General features: G+C 42.5%; 1 protein-coding gene across 5 annotated transcripts in view; it reads left to right on the plus strand.

Annotated features, from left to right (window-relative positions):
- The first annotated feature begins 600 nt into the window (after positions 1–600).
- cobl (cordon-bleu WH2 repeat protein) overlaps positions 601–17,967 on the plus strand; it is a 48,705-nt gene continuing 31,338 nt past the window's right edge. For 2 of the 5 annotated variants that reach the window (XM_072394654.1, XM_072394657.1), the window contains exons 1-5: positions 601–822; positions 1,092–1,221; positions 11,385–11,579; positions 13,764–13,974; positions 17,659–17,887. In XM_072394654.1, coding sequence (XP_072250755.1) covers positions 1,193–1,221; positions 11,385–11,579; positions 13,764–13,974; positions 17,659–17,887 — 664 coding nt within the window. In that variant the 5' untranslated portion in view covers positions 601–822; positions 1,092–1,192. Of the gene's footprint in view, positions 823–1,091; positions 1,222–9,744; positions 9,866–9,995; positions 10,325–11,384; positions 11,580–13,763; positions 13,975–17,658; positions 17,888–17,967 lie in introns of those variants that run through there. The other 3 variants (XM_072394658.1, XM_072394656.1, XM_072394655.1) reach the window with 3 other exon arrangements.

The following is a 17,967-nucleotide window of genomic DNA, read 5'->3' on the forward strand; positions in this document are numbered from 1 at the left end:
AGATGAGCTTTATTATCATGTAGATGGAGGAGAAAGTAGTAGGAGATACACAAAGTTACTCTTCCTTTAACCCATTCAGGTTGGCACCTGAAGAACACACACAGTCATACACTCCAGCAGTTACATCGCCAATCTTTGAGTGGGAATTGAGTTACTGGACAGCCCACTCTAACCACTGAGCCATGTTTACATTAATTCCTTGGTACTAACTGCTATCAGAAAATCAGCAATTAACATTTTGTAATTGTGATTTAACTGTTTTTTTTTGGTCACAATCTGAGTTCTGTTTTGTCATCGATTTTCGAGGAGCTCCAAAAATGCATGTCGTGTTTGTCTATTTTAGGCTTTGAATAGTTTGTATTCCCATGGTACAATTTAAAAGTTACCAAATTTTATGAACTGTTGTTGATATGAAACCAGATATGACTGTGACAGAAAGATTCAAGGTAATCTCAAAATTAGAAGTTCAATGCCAGGGCGTTTTTGGACACTGACATTTCTCCTCCAGAACTCTGTTTAGCTCCAGGTTTCTGTGGTCGAAATGGAGGGGGTCCTCAAATTCCCCCTCAGAAATTAGTAAAGGTTGCTATGGTACAACGGTTATATAAACTGATTTAAGGTAACGTAAAATTAAGAAAACAAATCGTAGTTCGACACGACTTTATTTGTTAAGCTTTATTTTGAAACACTATTCCGGAAGTTGTTTTTGAACGTCTAATTTACGTCGTTAACTTGGCAATGGTAGAGGGTAATTCAGCCACAGGGATACGGAGATTATATCAAGTGGATTTGACAAGTTGTGTGGTCAATGACAACGACTCAGTAAGGCTGTTATTTTGTCGTGAAATTGTTAACTGAAAAGTAGGAGCATATATCGATTTTTGTGTCGCGGTTGGTCGCCACGGACACTCAGCGGCCGTTGCGCTGCATGTCACTGCGGACTGTTAGGTTTGCGCGCTGTCACTTGTAGAGCCTTTTCATTCACGAGAAAGTTATTTTGTTGGGAACATACACTGGCGTCCTTATCGGGAGAGCTGTCAGAGAGGAAAGACGGTCGAAAATTAATTCACTTTTGATGTGCTCATTGGCAGGTGATAACGCAATGGATAAACACCAAGTTTAAAAGCAACAGTGGACTGTGGAAGCCCTGTTGGAGCACCGCTTGGCCGAAGTTGACACTGTAATCACTGCAATGACGGAGTCCTCAAAACCGCCTTTAGGGTAAGTCTTTGAAAATGTTTACAGGGTAAATACGGTACTTCATGTATATATTGCTCCACTGGTGGTTTACATATCTCAAACGAAATTCTGGCTCTAATTTATATGGCGGTTCGCCTCAGCATAATTTTCAATAATTTGCCGTTACTTGCGAGTCCTCGCATTGTGGCTGGTATAAATTGCCTCACTGGTGAGCTCAATTCAAAATTCGTCTCGACACTGTGTCTTTGTTAGTTGTGGTCGTTGGAGTTAATGTCGCAGGTGTCTTCATTGTTACTGTATTGTCAGAAACAAACAAGCGGACGGAGCTCACTAAACAATGTGCCGCCCGTGGTCGGTACTGACACGGAGTGTTCCAGCAGGACACTGAAGCCGCACAGGAACGAGAAGTGTAGGAGCAAAACGGGTTTGACTGTGAAAGACCTGATGCTGGAACAACAGCGGCTACTGGAAACTGAGTCGTCCGGGAGTATCTTGTTCACAGAGTTGTTCGGGCCCTGTCCATTCATCAAGATTGATTCTGAACGATGTGTCGCCACCACGCTGCTATCGTTTTTGTCAGCTCATCTTTTACGAGACACTTGAATACAGTGAAGCTACACATGTCTGAATTTGTTTGGTCAAGTGCCCCCCCCCCCTTCCCCTCGCTCCCTGTTATCATAGGCAAACATCACCTGAGCATGTCAACAAAGAACTCTTTATCATCCCAAACTGGCTGTCAGCTGCCTCACTTTTTCCCTACTTTACAGTATGATTGCTGAGCTAATTGTCTGAAGGGCTCTGACTGGCTCAGCTATAGCCGTAAGAGGAGTGTATGCTGTTTTTGTGAATAGTTCATTGACCAGATGCTTCATGTAATGGTTGGGATTTTGTCCTCAGAACCCTCTGAACAAGTCCATCTTGCCATGGTCTCTGAACTGTAGGTGTGCTTTTATGGCTCAACAGTGGCTATTGGCTACAAACTTTGGGTGAATTTCAGTCATTACCTGTAGAAATGGACTAGACACAGTGCTGACGATGTGAATAAAGGTTTTGGTGTGTGTGTCCCTTCTGATCTTTTAAGTAACTAACCCTTTAATTTGATACTCTTAATTACTGTGTTTTTAGACACTTAAGAGCTTTTTGGCCAAAATTACAAAGTGAAGCGGCCAGAGTCTGCCGGCACTGCGGCCAAAATGTCTTTTCTTCGGGTCAGTGTGGGAGATTTCTCTCCACATAAATTGCCATGACGACTTCTTTTGTGTTACGATCTCTCTTGCGTCACCATGCCGAGCGTAGCTACTTTATTACACGTCGCGGTCCAAATGAAACACAGCTCATAAAACCTTGTGAACACACTCGCCTGCCCAGCATGGTCACTGAGCTGACATACGAAGAAAGATGAGACTGCTCTTTTATGGGATGTGAAGTGCTTTTGTACCTGGCAATTGAAATCCAAGCAGTGAGTGCTTATGTGTGTGTTTGTGTAAGTGTGTGCGCCAGTGCCTAGAAAGCCTGAGTTTGTCCTTTACTTGTGGAGGAAAGATGGCCTGAATGAAGCCTTGATTCGGGCAGCTTCCTCTGTCCTCAGAGACAAAGTGATTTCCCACCTTACTCTGAGATCAAGATTACTTAAAATTTGACTGGTATGCATGTGCCCCTGATTCTGTAACCTTTCTCACACTGCTTGTTCAAGTCTTGGACTGCTGCACTTTTGTTGTGCCTCGCCATTCTTTTTGCTATCTCCAGGTAAGGATCAGCAGAGGCAATAGAGTGCGACCTCTGTGTGAAAATGGCTTGTCTTTGCTCCTTTGTACGGGCTGGAGCATCCTGTGAGGTAATTGGGTTTCGACTAAACTCGTCGTAACCGTCTCTCTTGAACTCTGCAGCATACAAAACAGTCTTAATTAGCACACTGATGTTTTCCTTTGCATGTCTGGACCTGGTATGTTTGTGTGCGTCTGAGACTGACTCTCCCGTGTGCTCGTTTGTGTGCTCAATGAGGTTTATTCAAGACGTTTCTAATGTGGTTTTATTACACGGTCCTGATTTGAGCATCGAGGAGCAGTAAGGAAGCAAAAGACCGACATAAATAAGTGGTGGACGAATTAAAGAGGAACCACATAAGTTAACTTTGAATTTACAGCATTCCTCGTGTGTGTGTGCACGTGTTTTTCCATTCTTCAAAGTGTTTTACTGCACTGTCCATAGGTTTAATAGGAATCTGTCTGGTTTAGAGACACAAACATGTGAGGCGTGAGAACCTTGTGAGTTTACTTTGGTCACGCTGCTTGTTCCCCAGCAATAATAACCCAACTCAAACCTCACACATGTGGACACTTATTTTCAGACAGGCATGGTGCATTTTCCTATTTCTTGATTTTGAGAGTGTCTCATAAAGCACATTGAGCGGATTTGTGCTGCCACCTGTTTCACTTCTGGTAGGTTACTTAATTTGAATAGATCTGTCATTTCTAGTACACCTGTTCGTGTGAGATATAGATTTGGTAGTGAAATGCAGGCTGGGACGGGATGACAACTGTCTGTTTATCCTCAGCACACGCCCAGAGATAATTACTGGCTGGTCAAACTGTCTTGTTCCTGTGTGTGTGAGCATGTGTACTCATGAACGCTGGAGGAAGAGTGACACCCATTACTAGCTGGAGTGTATGTGTTGATAGATCTGATATTGTACCCACGGGACTCTCAGTTTGAGCATCGAATTTGAGCGTAAGATTTATATGCCACGTTTATCTTTTTCATTATTTCTTTTGTGTTTTTAGTCCACACATATTTAGAAAATACGGTGTCTTTTCCCAGCTGGAGGTTCATGTGGTCAGCCACCAGGTCAGCTTTGCCGAGTCAGGGAGTTCCCTCTTTTTCTCTCCCTTCTTTCTTTGGATGTCTGTCCTGTATTTCCTTTAAGCGAGGAGGGAATTGTGCACATAGTCACAGCTGGATATTTAGGGTTGTTTTATGATGAGTTAAATTTAGCTCCTCTGAAATTCAAGACTGACAAGAGAGCCTGTATTTGAGGCTATGTGCTGTTGGCAGTGCTACAGCATGCATCTGGTGATATCTGCATCCATTTTGCAGGCCATCCTGTTTTAAATGGATGCAGAGCTTCCACAAGCTTGTTCTGTAACTATAGGAGCTTGGCCAAAGCTCACACCGAACACACCTCTGAACACGCCAAATCAGAAGCATTAATGTAAAACCTTCAATGCGTTAATGGCTCTAATAAGAGATCAGTGTATGGGAGAAATGCAGCGCGATAGCTTGTGGTTGTTAAAAAAATGATCGTTACCTCTGATTAAATTCTTAAGCGCTACCTGTTTTCACTTGTTTGTTGTTGTGGGTAATATTCAGTAGTAGTACTTTTGATGCACCGTATAATCACTCAACAGTCACTTTGAAAAGTTTGAGATATCTTAACACGTTGTATTCATGGACTGTATCGCTCCTAAGGCCCCTCCACACTATCAGGTCTGCTCTTTGCCAGCCTCTATGTCTGCTGAACAAAAGCCCTTGTTGGCACCTTCTAACGACAAAGATCTGCCTGTACGTTCGACAGTGTCAAGTATGAGCAGTAGACTGTATCTGTCTGTTTTTATGCAGCTGCTGTGAGCTGCACAGGTTTATTTCTGGACGCCTGCTCTCATATGTTAGTCACTGTGGAATGTGTGTTCGTCAGGGAGGAAGACAGACGGACTGCATATGTGTGTGTGTGTGTGTGTGCGCGTGTGTGCGTGTGTGCACAGATTGGATGAAGTGCCGTAGCAATGATTCTGTAAGGGTGTCTAATGTACAAGTTGTGGCGATTGTTTGTGCTTTCAGCGTAGTTTCTATTTGCATTACAGAGAAAACAAAACAACTTTAGAGATTTAGCAGCAGGTAACCTTTTCTGGAAATAATTTCTTAAGCGATGGAGGGCGTGCGCATAAGTATATTCCTTGTTTATGGTTTATGGTATCTTTGAGGTGTGTGTTCTTATCCAAACACCATCAATAAATGCAGGAAGAGTGGCTTAAATTAATTTTTTTTCCAGCCACATGCTGATTCAGTGGCTATAACCTTAGAGAAAATTGTCCTTGCCTAATTTTACTGACACCTAACACTTACTTGTAATCAAATCAAAGGAACCTGGGGTGCCTACAGTAAAAGCTGTGCCAACATAAGTGTTTTTCCTCAAGTGTCTCCAATGGGATCTCTCTCTAATTAAACAAGCAGCATAGGGAATAGAGAAGAGACTAATTACAGTCTTTCCTTGCCTTTGTGCTTGTTTTAAATGTCATAATCTCCCTTCTTTCCTCTTTAGAGTTGAACTCCATCCATTTATCATTTCTAGTCCCTCTCCTCCTATTCTCCATGCATAGGTGCTTTGGGCCATCTTTTCCCCTGCTGACTAAACCTTTAACTCTTTCCCTTCTTCCTCGGGGCTTGTTTTTCCCTTTAGGAGCGTTATTTATACCATAGCTGGAGTGCGATGAAAAAACTGGAATATTTACACGTATAAACCTCTTAAAAACTGACTATTGACTATTGAAAATATACAGAAACACTAGTTTCTGTGTATTTTGAATAGTAGATGTTCAGTTACTTTGGTTATGTTGCTCAAAGCTGATACATTTCTTCAAATCAATAAATTATCCATTTACTCAAGAGCAGAAGTGTCTGATATGTACTCCAAGAAGCAATGAAATTCATTTTTCTTTCCCCCACCAAAGACCAAGAACAAACCGATGAAAACTATGTCACAAGTTCTTGATCAGTTAACCAACTATTCATTCAAATGTAACTGGAAATGATAAGAAGGACAGACCCAAAAATCAGTTTCAGATGATTGAAATAGTTATTCTGCCAAGATGTCACTTGTTTATTCAAACAAGCTCTCTTAACGGAAGAGGGACAGATTGTTTTCCCCAGCTGTGCAGACACTTGGGTGCATCTGCCTCCAGCTTCTATTCTTGGAGAATAACCGTGTCCCGGGGCATGTTTTTATTAAACTGTTTTTATATTAAGCATCTTTGTCACTGGTCACAAGAGGACAGTCACTACGGGGGAGCCAAGGAAAGAGATGAAGAGGGCTGATGGAGTGTTACAGTAAGTGGATTTCTCTCCTGTGGGTGTGAAAGAGCAAATATTCCTGGACTGCAGGTGGCTGACTCAGCCTGAGGTCATGGCAAGTCATTGTTCAAGTAAAACTTGCAAATGGGTGTTTGCGACCTTATCCCCATGACGGAGAAATCATCCAACATCTGGGGTGTGGTGGGGCTTTTCTTTCTTTCTCTCAGTCTTCCATGGGTTATTATTCTGTTTTTAGTTACTCTTCTCTCCTGTTGATCCTGTTGTGCCGAGTCATGATATTGCTCTTTCCCAGAAATTCTCATGATAACCACGTAAACCAGGTTTCATAGCATCAATAATAGTTAATTGTTGTCATGCAAATGTTGCATTGAGAACAAACCAAGTAATGGTTCACTTCTGCAAGTGAGTAGAAGAAACACGAGACGACTTTTTTTATATAGTCTCCAAAAGATCAACGTCTATTTAAAACTACAGGAACTCAGAGTTTAGGATAATGTCTTCAAAAGATTTGCTATTGTAGTGCTCTGCATGTAGTTGACAGCAGCAGGGCTGAGCCAGGCTGAGAGTGCAGAGAAAGCAGGCTGACATTAACAGAGTCGATTTACTGGCATCACAGTGGGGTGTGGTTTTAAACCACATGGCTAGTAATATGAGCATCAAGGCATATGCTGAATTAGGAGGTTGTGTGCTTAGCAACAGCAAACAAATGTTTTACCGGCTTCATATGTCTTCATTAGCTTACTTCCAAAAAAGAAAAGCTCTCCCTCTTTCTCTCCTCGTCTTGCTGTCCTTGTTCATGTTTGTGTCTTTGAGTCTCTCACCCTTTGTGTAAATGTATCCAAAATCCACAGCTGCTGCGAAACCGAGGTCTGCTCTCATCTGCAGTCAAGTGGGGTAAATATAGGTTGCCATGGGGACACCATGACACCCAAGGGGTATGCTGGCAAGATAGCAGGATAGCGTATGTATGTGTGTGTGGGGGGGGGGGGGTTAACTGAGTGTCCGGGATGTGTGTCATTTAAAGTGTGTTCACGGCACAATTGGAGGTGAACACTCAAGTGTCGCTCCAAACACATACTATAAGTGGGTGGTGTGTGTTCTTGAAGTGAATAGGTCAGGCTGAACAGAGATATAACCTGTTTGAACACAGCTGGGGTGCTGCTATGATCTCCTTCTGCACTCCAAGTAAACATTTAAACAGCACTACCATTAAGAGTTATATAAAACTTTTCTTTTCTTGCTCAAGGATGGGTGGAGCCGAGGATCCAAGGCCAGGGATCCAACAGGCATCAGCATATTCAAGCCACAAACCCTGCAGTAAAACGCTAGCCTCTTCTGAGCTACCTTCGACTTTTTACTTCTGCGAGGGAGAGTCTGGTTTTAGCCCTTTGCTCTGTGACTGTTCACTCTATTAGCTGAGCTACACATATACTATACGGCTGACTTTCTGGAAGCCTGAGAAAGAGACAGCAACGTGGTTACATTTTGCAAATGGGTTGCAGATAGTTTCCTTGGACACCCTAATCAATTTACCCCTGTTTACATCAATTGCCACCATATTGCTTAGTCACTCAATAATTTCCGCTGGAGATGAAGGGGTCTAAGCTTGAGTCTTTATGCACACATTTGTTCAGCATGTGAGCATCCGTTGGGAGAAAACTAATTCTTGTTTGTCAGATGTCTGCTTTTAGAGATTCAGTTGGCTCTAGTGTCATCAAATTGAGAGAGTACAAGTAGCAAAAAGCTACAAGCAGGGAGTTAAACCTCAGCCTACTGCGAGGAGGACTTTTCAGCCTTCTTCCATGGAACAGTTGAGCTGCCTGGTGGCTATAGTTTCCCCATTGTTGAAGTGAAATCATGAGTGTGCACCTAAACTTGTCAAACACACAGTGTCAGATCAGTGTCACAGTGTCAGGAGACAGCCTTCAGCTTCCTTGGAAAATAAAAACAGAAGTCCAACACCTGCTGTCACAAACATCACACTTGACATCTTATCCCTGACCTGTGGTATGCAGTGTCAAGCTGGCTGGTTTTTTTTCATTATGAGAGAGAAAAATGTGGCTCATTGTTCTGACAAAGGTTAGCGATAAGGTTGAAGTGATTGGAGACTGACTGGAGACTTCATCTGGCACATTTTTGCATGCATGGTGGTGGGGAGGCGGGTGTTTTTGCAGATATGATTAGAGGGGTTTCCAGGAAAAACACTGTTCTTCAGCTGAAAAAGCCTTCCACAAAGAGAAAGATCCAATTTGAGTCAACATTAATCTAACTTCACTGAGATAAAGAGACCTTCAAGCTGCTGATGGGCTCCAAGGGCACAGCTCAGTCAGTTTTTGTCTGAGAGGCCTGTTGCTCCAGTGCACCATCTAGTGTTATATCATAAACTCTTTATGTTTGTGGATATCAAGTGAAGTATTTTAAAACAAGTGGGGCCCTGTAATTGTAACCTCATGAGAGAGTTAGGCTGCTGAGAAGGCTGTTGGTTATTTTGCAGTTCCTATACTCTCTATTAGTCAGCTGTCCAAGATTATCCCTCTGAAAGAATGAAACTGACTTACTCTGTAAGTCAAAGAATGTAAACTTTGGAGTTTGCCATATTGTATGTTAGAGAATTGTGCAGCATAGCCTCCATTTTGTTTGGTTGCAAAAGAATCAGTGTTTTTTATCAGTTAATGAGAACATCCCCTCGTCCTTGATTATTTTCTGTGATTCCTGTGGTGGGTTTGGTGCTGATAGAGTACAGTTCAGAGCATACGCTCTAAATACATTCCAAAGACCATTGTGACTGGGAGCATTTCTGGCTGTTTCCATGGCTGGGATATATACAGTCACCGACAGTATGGGGGGAAAAAGAGGGAGTCACCAGTGTGCCTTAACGGTGTCACCCAACTGAACTTTTAAACAAGCAATTCTAACCTGGCTGTGACGTACATTGGAACTGTCTGCAGTGATCTGGCTAAAACTGGATCACTGCAAAATTTAGTTTTATCTGTGAAATCTGAAAATACTTAATCAGAGTTTCATAGACATTTTGGGACCAAAACAAAGAAGAAAGAGGATTTACAAGTGTCCTCGTTAACGCTGTTTAGTCAAGCAGAAAAAACTGAGAGGTTCTGAAAGGTCCATTAGCAGGCCTTAACCGTGTGTGTGTGCGTGTGTGTGTGTGTGTGTGTGTGCGTGTGCGCGTGCTTCTGACCGAGCCCATTTGTAACTCAGTCCCTGGAACAGCGCAGCACTTACTGCCCCCCTGTGCCAAAGCAGGGTTTCCTGCTTTTCGTTCCTCTCGGGCCCTTTACTTTCCCCCTCTTTCTGTCTGTTTATGCTGATTCTAACTCTGTGGGAGACGAGGCTTCTCCTAAAAGACTCTTTGTGCATGGGTGAGAGAAGGAAGAGCGAGAGAGAGAGTGAAATGTCGTAGTGGGACATGGAGTGAGAGGAGGATACTGGCTCACTGTGTTAAGCCTGGCCTGGGCCCAGTACCACGGTTCCACAGTGCCCAGTCATGTTTACGTGAGAAGAAGCGGACTCACCTGGAAAATACCAAATTCCCACACTTTTGCGGGTCATGAAAATCTTTCCTGTGAGTAAATTGTGTGTTTTAGGTGGACTTTCAACAGTAACAATTATATGCCCTGTGATTTGACTCCTAACTAGAAATTTGATCAGCAGTGTCAGACCCTTAAGTATAGTCTGTCATTCTTATCAGAAGGAAACCCCAGTGCATAATGAGTCTGTGACTGCTACTAAGACGTAGTTCATATCCGAAGAAATTGTTAATGGTTAACTTTAGTCAGGTTAGAGTCCGATCAATGTACTATTTTCAGGTGCATTCTTCCTTTGCCGTGCAGCATTTGCTTTTGCACTGGGCAGGGAAATCTTAAAGGATAAGGATTATACTGCTGAATTACACAATAAAACTCCCAAACACACCCACCTTCTTTTTTTGGGAGTGTATAAAATCCTTGGAACAGTGTTTACAAATGCGCAGATACATCTGAAGAGGCACTTGGAGCACTTCATCCCAAGGATTGTTTCTGACGTGAGTGAGACACTTTTCTCCTGCTTTCTTAGGCTGATGGAGGGATTGTTTACTGAAATGTAGGGACGTGGAGAAGCTGTTACTGTTTGGAGGATGAAATGTTTGATTTGTGGGCTATCAACTGTTTGTCGAGGCTAGGTCAAACATGCAGATAATGGCATGTTGCCTGCATGTCACTGACATCTGCCGTATACCCAACAACAGCAGGTGCAGTGGTTTGAGTGTGGTTTCACACAACAACTGTCGATACGTGGCAACAAAACCGCTTCAGACTGCTGAAATATTGTTACTTTGAATAGTTTTGGTTGAGCAAAAGTTGTTGTTCAAATATACAATGATGTTTTGTTTTTTTAGGTTTGGTTTTATCAAACTAAAACACTGTTTCAGCCTTACCCGTTGATTACATTGTTGTCGATTCTTATAGCCCACGGCAAAATATCTCAAAACTACCCATAGGTGGAACAAGATTTAATGTGAGTGGTTCAGTTTCCTTTGGACCGCTGTTTGAAAGCAGATCCTAACAATGTGACGCTACAGTAATATGCAGGAGTGTGGGTCAGAGGACAAAGAAGTGATAGCTGAGAGGGCGTTGTTGGAAATGATTAAAAATGTTGTGACTTTTCTACAGAGCAGGTGGAATCATCAGCTGTTCAAGGCTGGCTGGTCTTGACCGTCAAACTGATTATGTTAACTTATGTGTGGACTGTTATGAAATCACTGAAGCTAAAGGTCGTGCCAGAAGTGGGGAAAAAAAGGGTGGTCATTGGCACTCAGGTTATGAATAAATAAACAAAGTTACTTGCATGATTTACTCTTTTGCATGAGAATGAGGGAACATGAGTTTAAAATCTAGCATCTAGGATATGTTGTGCTCAACAAGTGACTGGATTGAACACCATAGATCCTGTTGGGTTGATCCATGCGTTGTAATGTTATAATCAGGTACACACCGCGAAAAGAAAGTGTGTGAAATTTAGGAAATTCAGGAGATGACAACAGTTAAGAAGTTAATGATACTCTCCTCTGTGTGTTTCTTATCTTTGGTGTTGTCACCATGCAGGAGGAGAATGAAGGGACATGCTCCCCCTCCACCACAGCTCCCTCAACCTGCTCCACGTCACGTGTTCAGAAACTTTGAACCTGACAGTGGAAGGTCATCAGCCATTGATGGCAAGGAGAACATGCTGAGGCCCACTGTGAATTTGCAGTTAACCCTACCACGGGGGAACCAGATGCCTGTAACGGAGGATGGAAGGTGAGTTGAAAGGAGAGGGCCACACAAACGAGCATTTTATCACTCAAATTCCTGTGGTTTTTCTTCTGTGGCTTTGTCTTTCCGCTGCACTTGTTTGAAACATGTGCCAGAACACAAATGTTCTGCTCACACATGCTGTGTTGTTGAATAACAAGACATGTCTGTATGTTCTTATTCATCAGGATAAAGATAAAAATGTTCATCCATGCTTAGCTGATGTATGTGACTCCACAAGCTAACCATCATTTTTAGTCACCAGGCAAACGCTATTCAACCTGTTTGTTGCTCTGTTTGGGTTGCCGTGTCTATGGGGCCTCGTCTAGGGGTTCCATACCCAGTCTCAGCACAAGCTTTGTCCCAAAGAGTCGAAGCTGACCTGCCAATGCTCTTTGTCTCTAATGAGGTTGTCTCTGTTGGGGCAGAAAATTGTGGATTTCTCACTGGTAAACAACAGTAAGACTTAACCGTAGGCAACCTTTAGGCCAGTAGGTGTCTCTGTGATCCTTCTCACCAGTATAAAAAAGCTTTTAAAGTTTAATTTTTATATTATTTATGACATGTGTAATAGCTACTTGATGTTTAGTAACAGCATTAGTCCTAGAAAAGATAAGCCTGAGGCATCATAGACAAACAACAGTGTCATTAAGTGCTGATATTAAAACCTTCTACTGATAAATTGTTTGAAAATTGGCATTACGAAATAAAGTGTAACAACTTAAGCAAAATTGTAAACCCTATTAACATGAATGTTTTTATCAATTATGGTGAGGATAGCGGCCGTTTTCTTTCTCATTCCCCAGAATGTGAAGCATTGTCTAATATCACGGCTACAGCTCTTTAAGGGCCAAGCATGCAAACGCAGGAGAGGTGTCGGACTGTGTTTTTACTCAGTCAGTGAACTTCTGCATACCGTTGCCACGAGAAGCACAAACCTAAAGAAAACGGAGTAAAATCACTTCTGCCTGAATCACCGGTTGTTACAAAACATAGACACGAAAAAGATGAAAAGAAGAACAACTTTTTTAGTGACTTGAGGACTTTTTCCACTCAGCTTTGTGCTCTTAAACAGGTTGCGTCAGACATTTATTCAGCTTGATATGCTTAACAATGAGGTGTGAGATAAAGTTTTTCTTTCTGTACTATTGCATCATATAAATGATCTTGATATCTTATCTTGTAATTCTTATGATCTAATATGTCATATTTGGAATACTTGTGATGCAGTCTACAGTTTTGCCCCTATCACATGTATAAAAATGACTCCATTTGAGAGGTGTCCCAGGTTAACATAGATTAACTGATCCAATAAGTTGGACTTTTCCCATCAAGTTAGGCCTCATTTGGAGTACATCTCCAAATCATCTTCAGTAGGCCGGACATGGTGACTGATTATAGATTTGCACATTTTCTCCTTAGTAGTGGTCTGTGTCCGTGTTTTAGTGAATGTCAATGGTGTCCTTTGTAGTTCTCTCTTAGTTCTGTCATCTGATCTGTCTGTTCCCACAAAACATTGGAGACTGTTTATCTGGAGATCGACAGGTAGTACCATAGGCCTCATTAGCTGCCCCCCAACCGCTCACAACTCAGTGGACATCAGTAGAAAGCAGAGTCCCTTTCTTTTTATGCCAGAGGGGTTTTGTTGTTGCTGTTTTAGAGCCTTTAGAATCTTTGTCAAGATAAACCATAATTCACAGTGTTTAATATATTGGTACATGGCAATCATATCTCAAAAATGGGACTTTAGTCCCACAGTCTTGTTGTTACTTTGTCACTTAAAGAGTAGATGTTTTGTTTTGGCAACATAAAGACTGATTTTTTTTTGGTTTTAAAAAGGGTTTAGCAGGTCTTCGCATGCCGTAGTAATACAACCAGCCCATAATGACAGAAATATTGATACAAATTGAGTTGAGGCAAAGATCGGGCACCAAACAGTGCTGTCTGGAGGAAATTGTACAAATATATCATGTTTCTATCTGTTCTGAGCGTATCTGGTGAGAGTGCGTCTTTGTTTTGCTCGATTCACTTTAGTGGAGCTGAGGCTAACTACGTATTGTAACCCTATCTGCTTTTCCTCCCTCTTTCTCTCCCCTTCTCTGGTGGTTCTTTCTTTTGCACATACGCGCACACATTTACGTACGCCCATGCACACACACTTTCACTCTTGTGTCTTCCCCCATCTCTCAGTAAAGCTCTGATGGACTTGCTGGTCGAGCTGTGCGGTCGCCACCACCTCAATCCAGCACTGCACACCCTGGAGCTTCTGTCGCCTGAGGGCCACTCTTTGGGCTTCAAGCCCAATGCACTTCTTGGCTCCCTAAATGTGGCCTGTGTTTTCATTAAGGAGAAAGCCTTGGAGGAGAAAGTGCCACGCAGACCGGCACCAAAAGTGCCAGAGGTGAGTTGAAATGGAGTCTAACACTGAGGGATCTGAACCCTCTTCTGGTCATGTGGGCTTTGCTTTCTGGAGTTTTTGCTGTCTCAACATATTTAAAATCGAAACTAAATGCATTTAGTTTGGATTCATGCGTGTTTTCCTTTGTACAGAGACATTGTGCTCATATTTTAACAATTCAAATGTCGTAATGTAAGCGCATACAGTTTTAGGGGGATAGAATAGCCAAACATAATCAGGTTTTCTTTTCAGTTCTGCATGAAGTAGTATAGGTTAATGCTGTCCAAATGCCAGACAAAGACTGTTTCCATACAATCATAAACTGTTGTGTACATGTGCTGTATGATTTTACCGTAAGGCCCTATTTAATGTTTCTCCCCCCTGTGTACTGTTTACCATTGACCACTGGCAGAAGGCAAGGCCAGTGAATCTCGTGCTAAGGTAGGCAGCACAATGGTATAAAACTGGCCTTCACTATTGAGTCAGTTTTTATTTTAGGTGTGCCTTGTCCGTTTTCCCAATATCTGTTTCTTGATGACATCTGTTTTACAGCTTACTGTCCTATTTAAACATATTGTTTCTACTCTGCTTTCATCCCAGTCTCTGTTCCTTATTCTCCTCCTCTCCTTCACTCTCCGCTAATAGTTTGAATATTTGATGAGTTCCTTACCTTTAGTTACCATGCATTATTTCTCTGCTCTTCTCAGGGCTCAATTTGACCTCACCTGGCCGTAGGCCAGAGAATAACACTGTTTCAGACGCTGCTGTCAGTAATTCTCCGTTTCATCTCGCCTCTCAGTTTGCTGTGTATTATAGTGTGCACTCTTTTGCCAGTTTGATAAATACATCCACCCAAAAAGGTTATTGTGTAAAGTTTTATTGGGACTGTTTGAGAAAGGTGCTGATTTAATCTAATCTAGGGGTCTATGGTATGTGGAGCTGTTGTGTGTATTTATTCAGTAGAGCTGAGCGATATGTCTTAGCATTTTAACACAGAATGGCATTGATATATCGTATCGTATAATATTAAATATTTGCATTCTGACCACTATCAGCCAGTGTTAGTTCTAAAACATTTGGTTTCTTATTTCCTGTTAACTCTCACTGTGCTCTCATTTTGTATTTTAATACAGCAATAAGATTATACACAGCCAGTAGTTACCGGGGAAGCTGGCTACATATCTAAGCATCCAGCTATATTAATATCAAAATGTCAATGTCAAATCGCTCATTTAAAGTCATTTCCAACTGTTAATAATAACAGTTAATTCCAACCCCGATTATCTGGGAAAGAGAAAGTTTGGGGAAAGCCTGTCAATTAAATGGGATAAAATGTACCATTAGTATAAAATCATCAGAACAAAAGTAGACACAGTAAGAAAACAGCTATTAAAAAGACTTTGAATCAGGTTATACAGACTGAATAGAAATAGAAAAGAACAAGCAAAGCTAATTTATGCTTCAGTTAAACACCTTGTTATATTACAGGAAAACGCCTCTAGTTTCTGCTTTCTACATCGATACCGTTTACTTTTTGGCGATGTATCAGCTATGCATTGCATTGGCTGGCAGCTACTCATGTAGGGTAAATACCCAATGTGACCACCTCATTATCGATCATAATAGGGATGGAGTGATTTTCGATCAGATCGGCGATCGAAGGGAGGATTGTGATCTTTTTTTCAAATGGCGATCTTTAAGGTGATCTTGAATTAATTTAATGCCATAAGATGTTAATAATAAGCTGATATTGTGGGCTGCCGAGATGCATTTGTGCTTAATCCGGCCGCTGCACCTGATCTCACGGCGGTGGTTGGGGGTATTTTTGCGGCCTTTTGCGGAGTGATGAACTCGTATGTGCCTAAATAAATTTGTCGTCTGCTTATCGTTCATCGGCACACATTGTTTGCATATTGTGCAAATAGGCTGCGTTAGGTCTTTAGGCTCACTGTTGACATCCGGGAAAAATACTGAAATATACCCAAAATAGCCGATTTAGCATTCCTTTTTGGCACTAAATTGCTGTCGGCCATGTTAGGATTAGGTGAGGTTTTTTAAGTCGGTACCTCCATCTTTCAGTCAATTTTTCTGTCTGGAACACATCATCAATACCCTAAAAGCAGCCGGGTTAGCTGTAACTGTTGGAACGCAACACTGATACACTCTCCTCAGAATAAATGAACATTTTTTATATGAAGACATTTAAAAAAAACAAAACAATCCAGGGCATAAAGGGTTAAATGCACACACGTGTTCAAGATCTCATGTTTGTTCACGTCTTTTATCTATTAAATGTTTAATTTCATCAGCTATTAATAATCAAACTCTAACCGTTTGTTACTCATTATTGAGGATCTGTAACCAGCCTTTCTGTTAGCACTTCTCACATATTTTATCATTTCCATGTTTTGTTATTCGTATCAAAATCCAGAGAAAACAATCGCAGTGCAAGTATAGTTAACTGCAGTCATTTACTCGGCTCAATCGATGTTCTGTTTGTGATCGAACTAAAGTGAAAGTAAGATAAAGTCACAGCATCATTAGTGTTTAAAAGGAGCTGTTGGCAGAAACGCAGTACAGTATTCAGACCTATGTTTTCATCAGCCTGGAATACAGTAAAACATCCATCCATCCATTATCTACCACTTCTCCGGGGGTCGGGTCGCGGGGGCAGCAGCTTGAGCAGAGAAACCCAGACGTCCCTGTCCCCGGCCACTTCCTCCAGCTCTTCTGGGGGGACCCCGAGGCGTTCCCAGGCTAGCCAAGAGACTCTCCAATGTGTCCTGGGTCTCCCCCGGGGTCTCCCCCCAGTGGAACAGAACACCTCCCCAGGGAGGCGTCCAGGAGGCATCCTAACCAGATGCCCGAGCCACCTCATCTGACTCCTCTCAATGCGGAGGAGCAGCGGTTCTACTCCGAGCCCCTCCCGGATGACTGAGCTTCTCACCCTATCTCTAAGGGAGGCCCAGACACCCTGCGGAGGAAACCCATTTCGGCCGCTTGTATTCGCGATCTCGTTCTTTCGGTCACTACCCACAACTCCTGAGGGTGGGAACGTAGATTGACCAGTAAATAGAGAGCTTCGCCTTCTGGCTCAGTTCCTCCTTCGGGTCGGTGCAGAGCCCCCAACACTGCAGACGCCGCACCGATCCGCCCGTCAATCTCACGCTCCATTCGTCCCTCACTCGTGAACAAGACCCCGAGATACTTGAACTCCTCCACTTGTTTTTTACTTTTTAATTCAATGATCGACCAGAATGGACAGACCAAATACTGTTTGTTGATCAGGCCTTCAGGCAGTTATCAATGACTGTGGTTTGTGTTGTTTTGTTTTTTTAAACAAAGGGTGAGATGGAGGCTTTTAGCTGGTTGCAGTCTGCAGCTGTCTTGCTCGATGCTACCACAGCCTACACCTTTCAAATCTGTCAAATCTCTGCTAAGTCTGTCAATTATCTTTGTTTGTGTTATGTCCCATTTCTTCATCAGGGATGACTTCCTTTTCCTTGTAAAAGAAGTGTAACTCATATAGATTCTTGCATTTCTGTGCAGTATTGTACACCCCCCGTTTTCACGATGTTAAGTTCAGCGACCACAGCGCTTTGCTTTGAATAGACTTTGTCTTTTGAATCCAGGTATTGGAATTTAACGACGAACTGTCTCCACCGATCTCCCCTCTATGTGTGTCAGAAAACGGTGCGTTTGATGGTGAACTACCACGTCAGCCAGAAGGCGGTGGTCCGGGTCAACCCGTTGGCTCCACTCCAGGCCCTGGTACCAGTCATCTGTAACAAGTGTGAGTTTGACCCTGCACATGTCCTGCTCCTGAAGGACGCCATCAGTCGTCACGAGTTACCACTGGACAAATCTCTGACAGAGCTGGGGATCAAGGAGCTCTACGTGCATGATCAGAGTATAGGTAACCTCAGCCGCATAATCCTCTACATGCATTTCTGTATTTCCGAAGTGTTGTGGTGAAGTTACTCGGGATGCAATGGA

The sequence above is a fragment of the Leuresthes tenuis genome, unplaced genomic scaffold (genome assembly GCF_036924035.1).
Source record: "Leuresthes tenuis unplaced genomic scaffold, fLeuTen1.0.hap1 SCAF_10, whole genome shotgun sequence".
Lineage (NCBI taxonomy): Eukaryota > Metazoa > Chordata > Actinopteri > Atheriniformes > Atherinopsidae > Leuresthes > Leuresthes tenuis.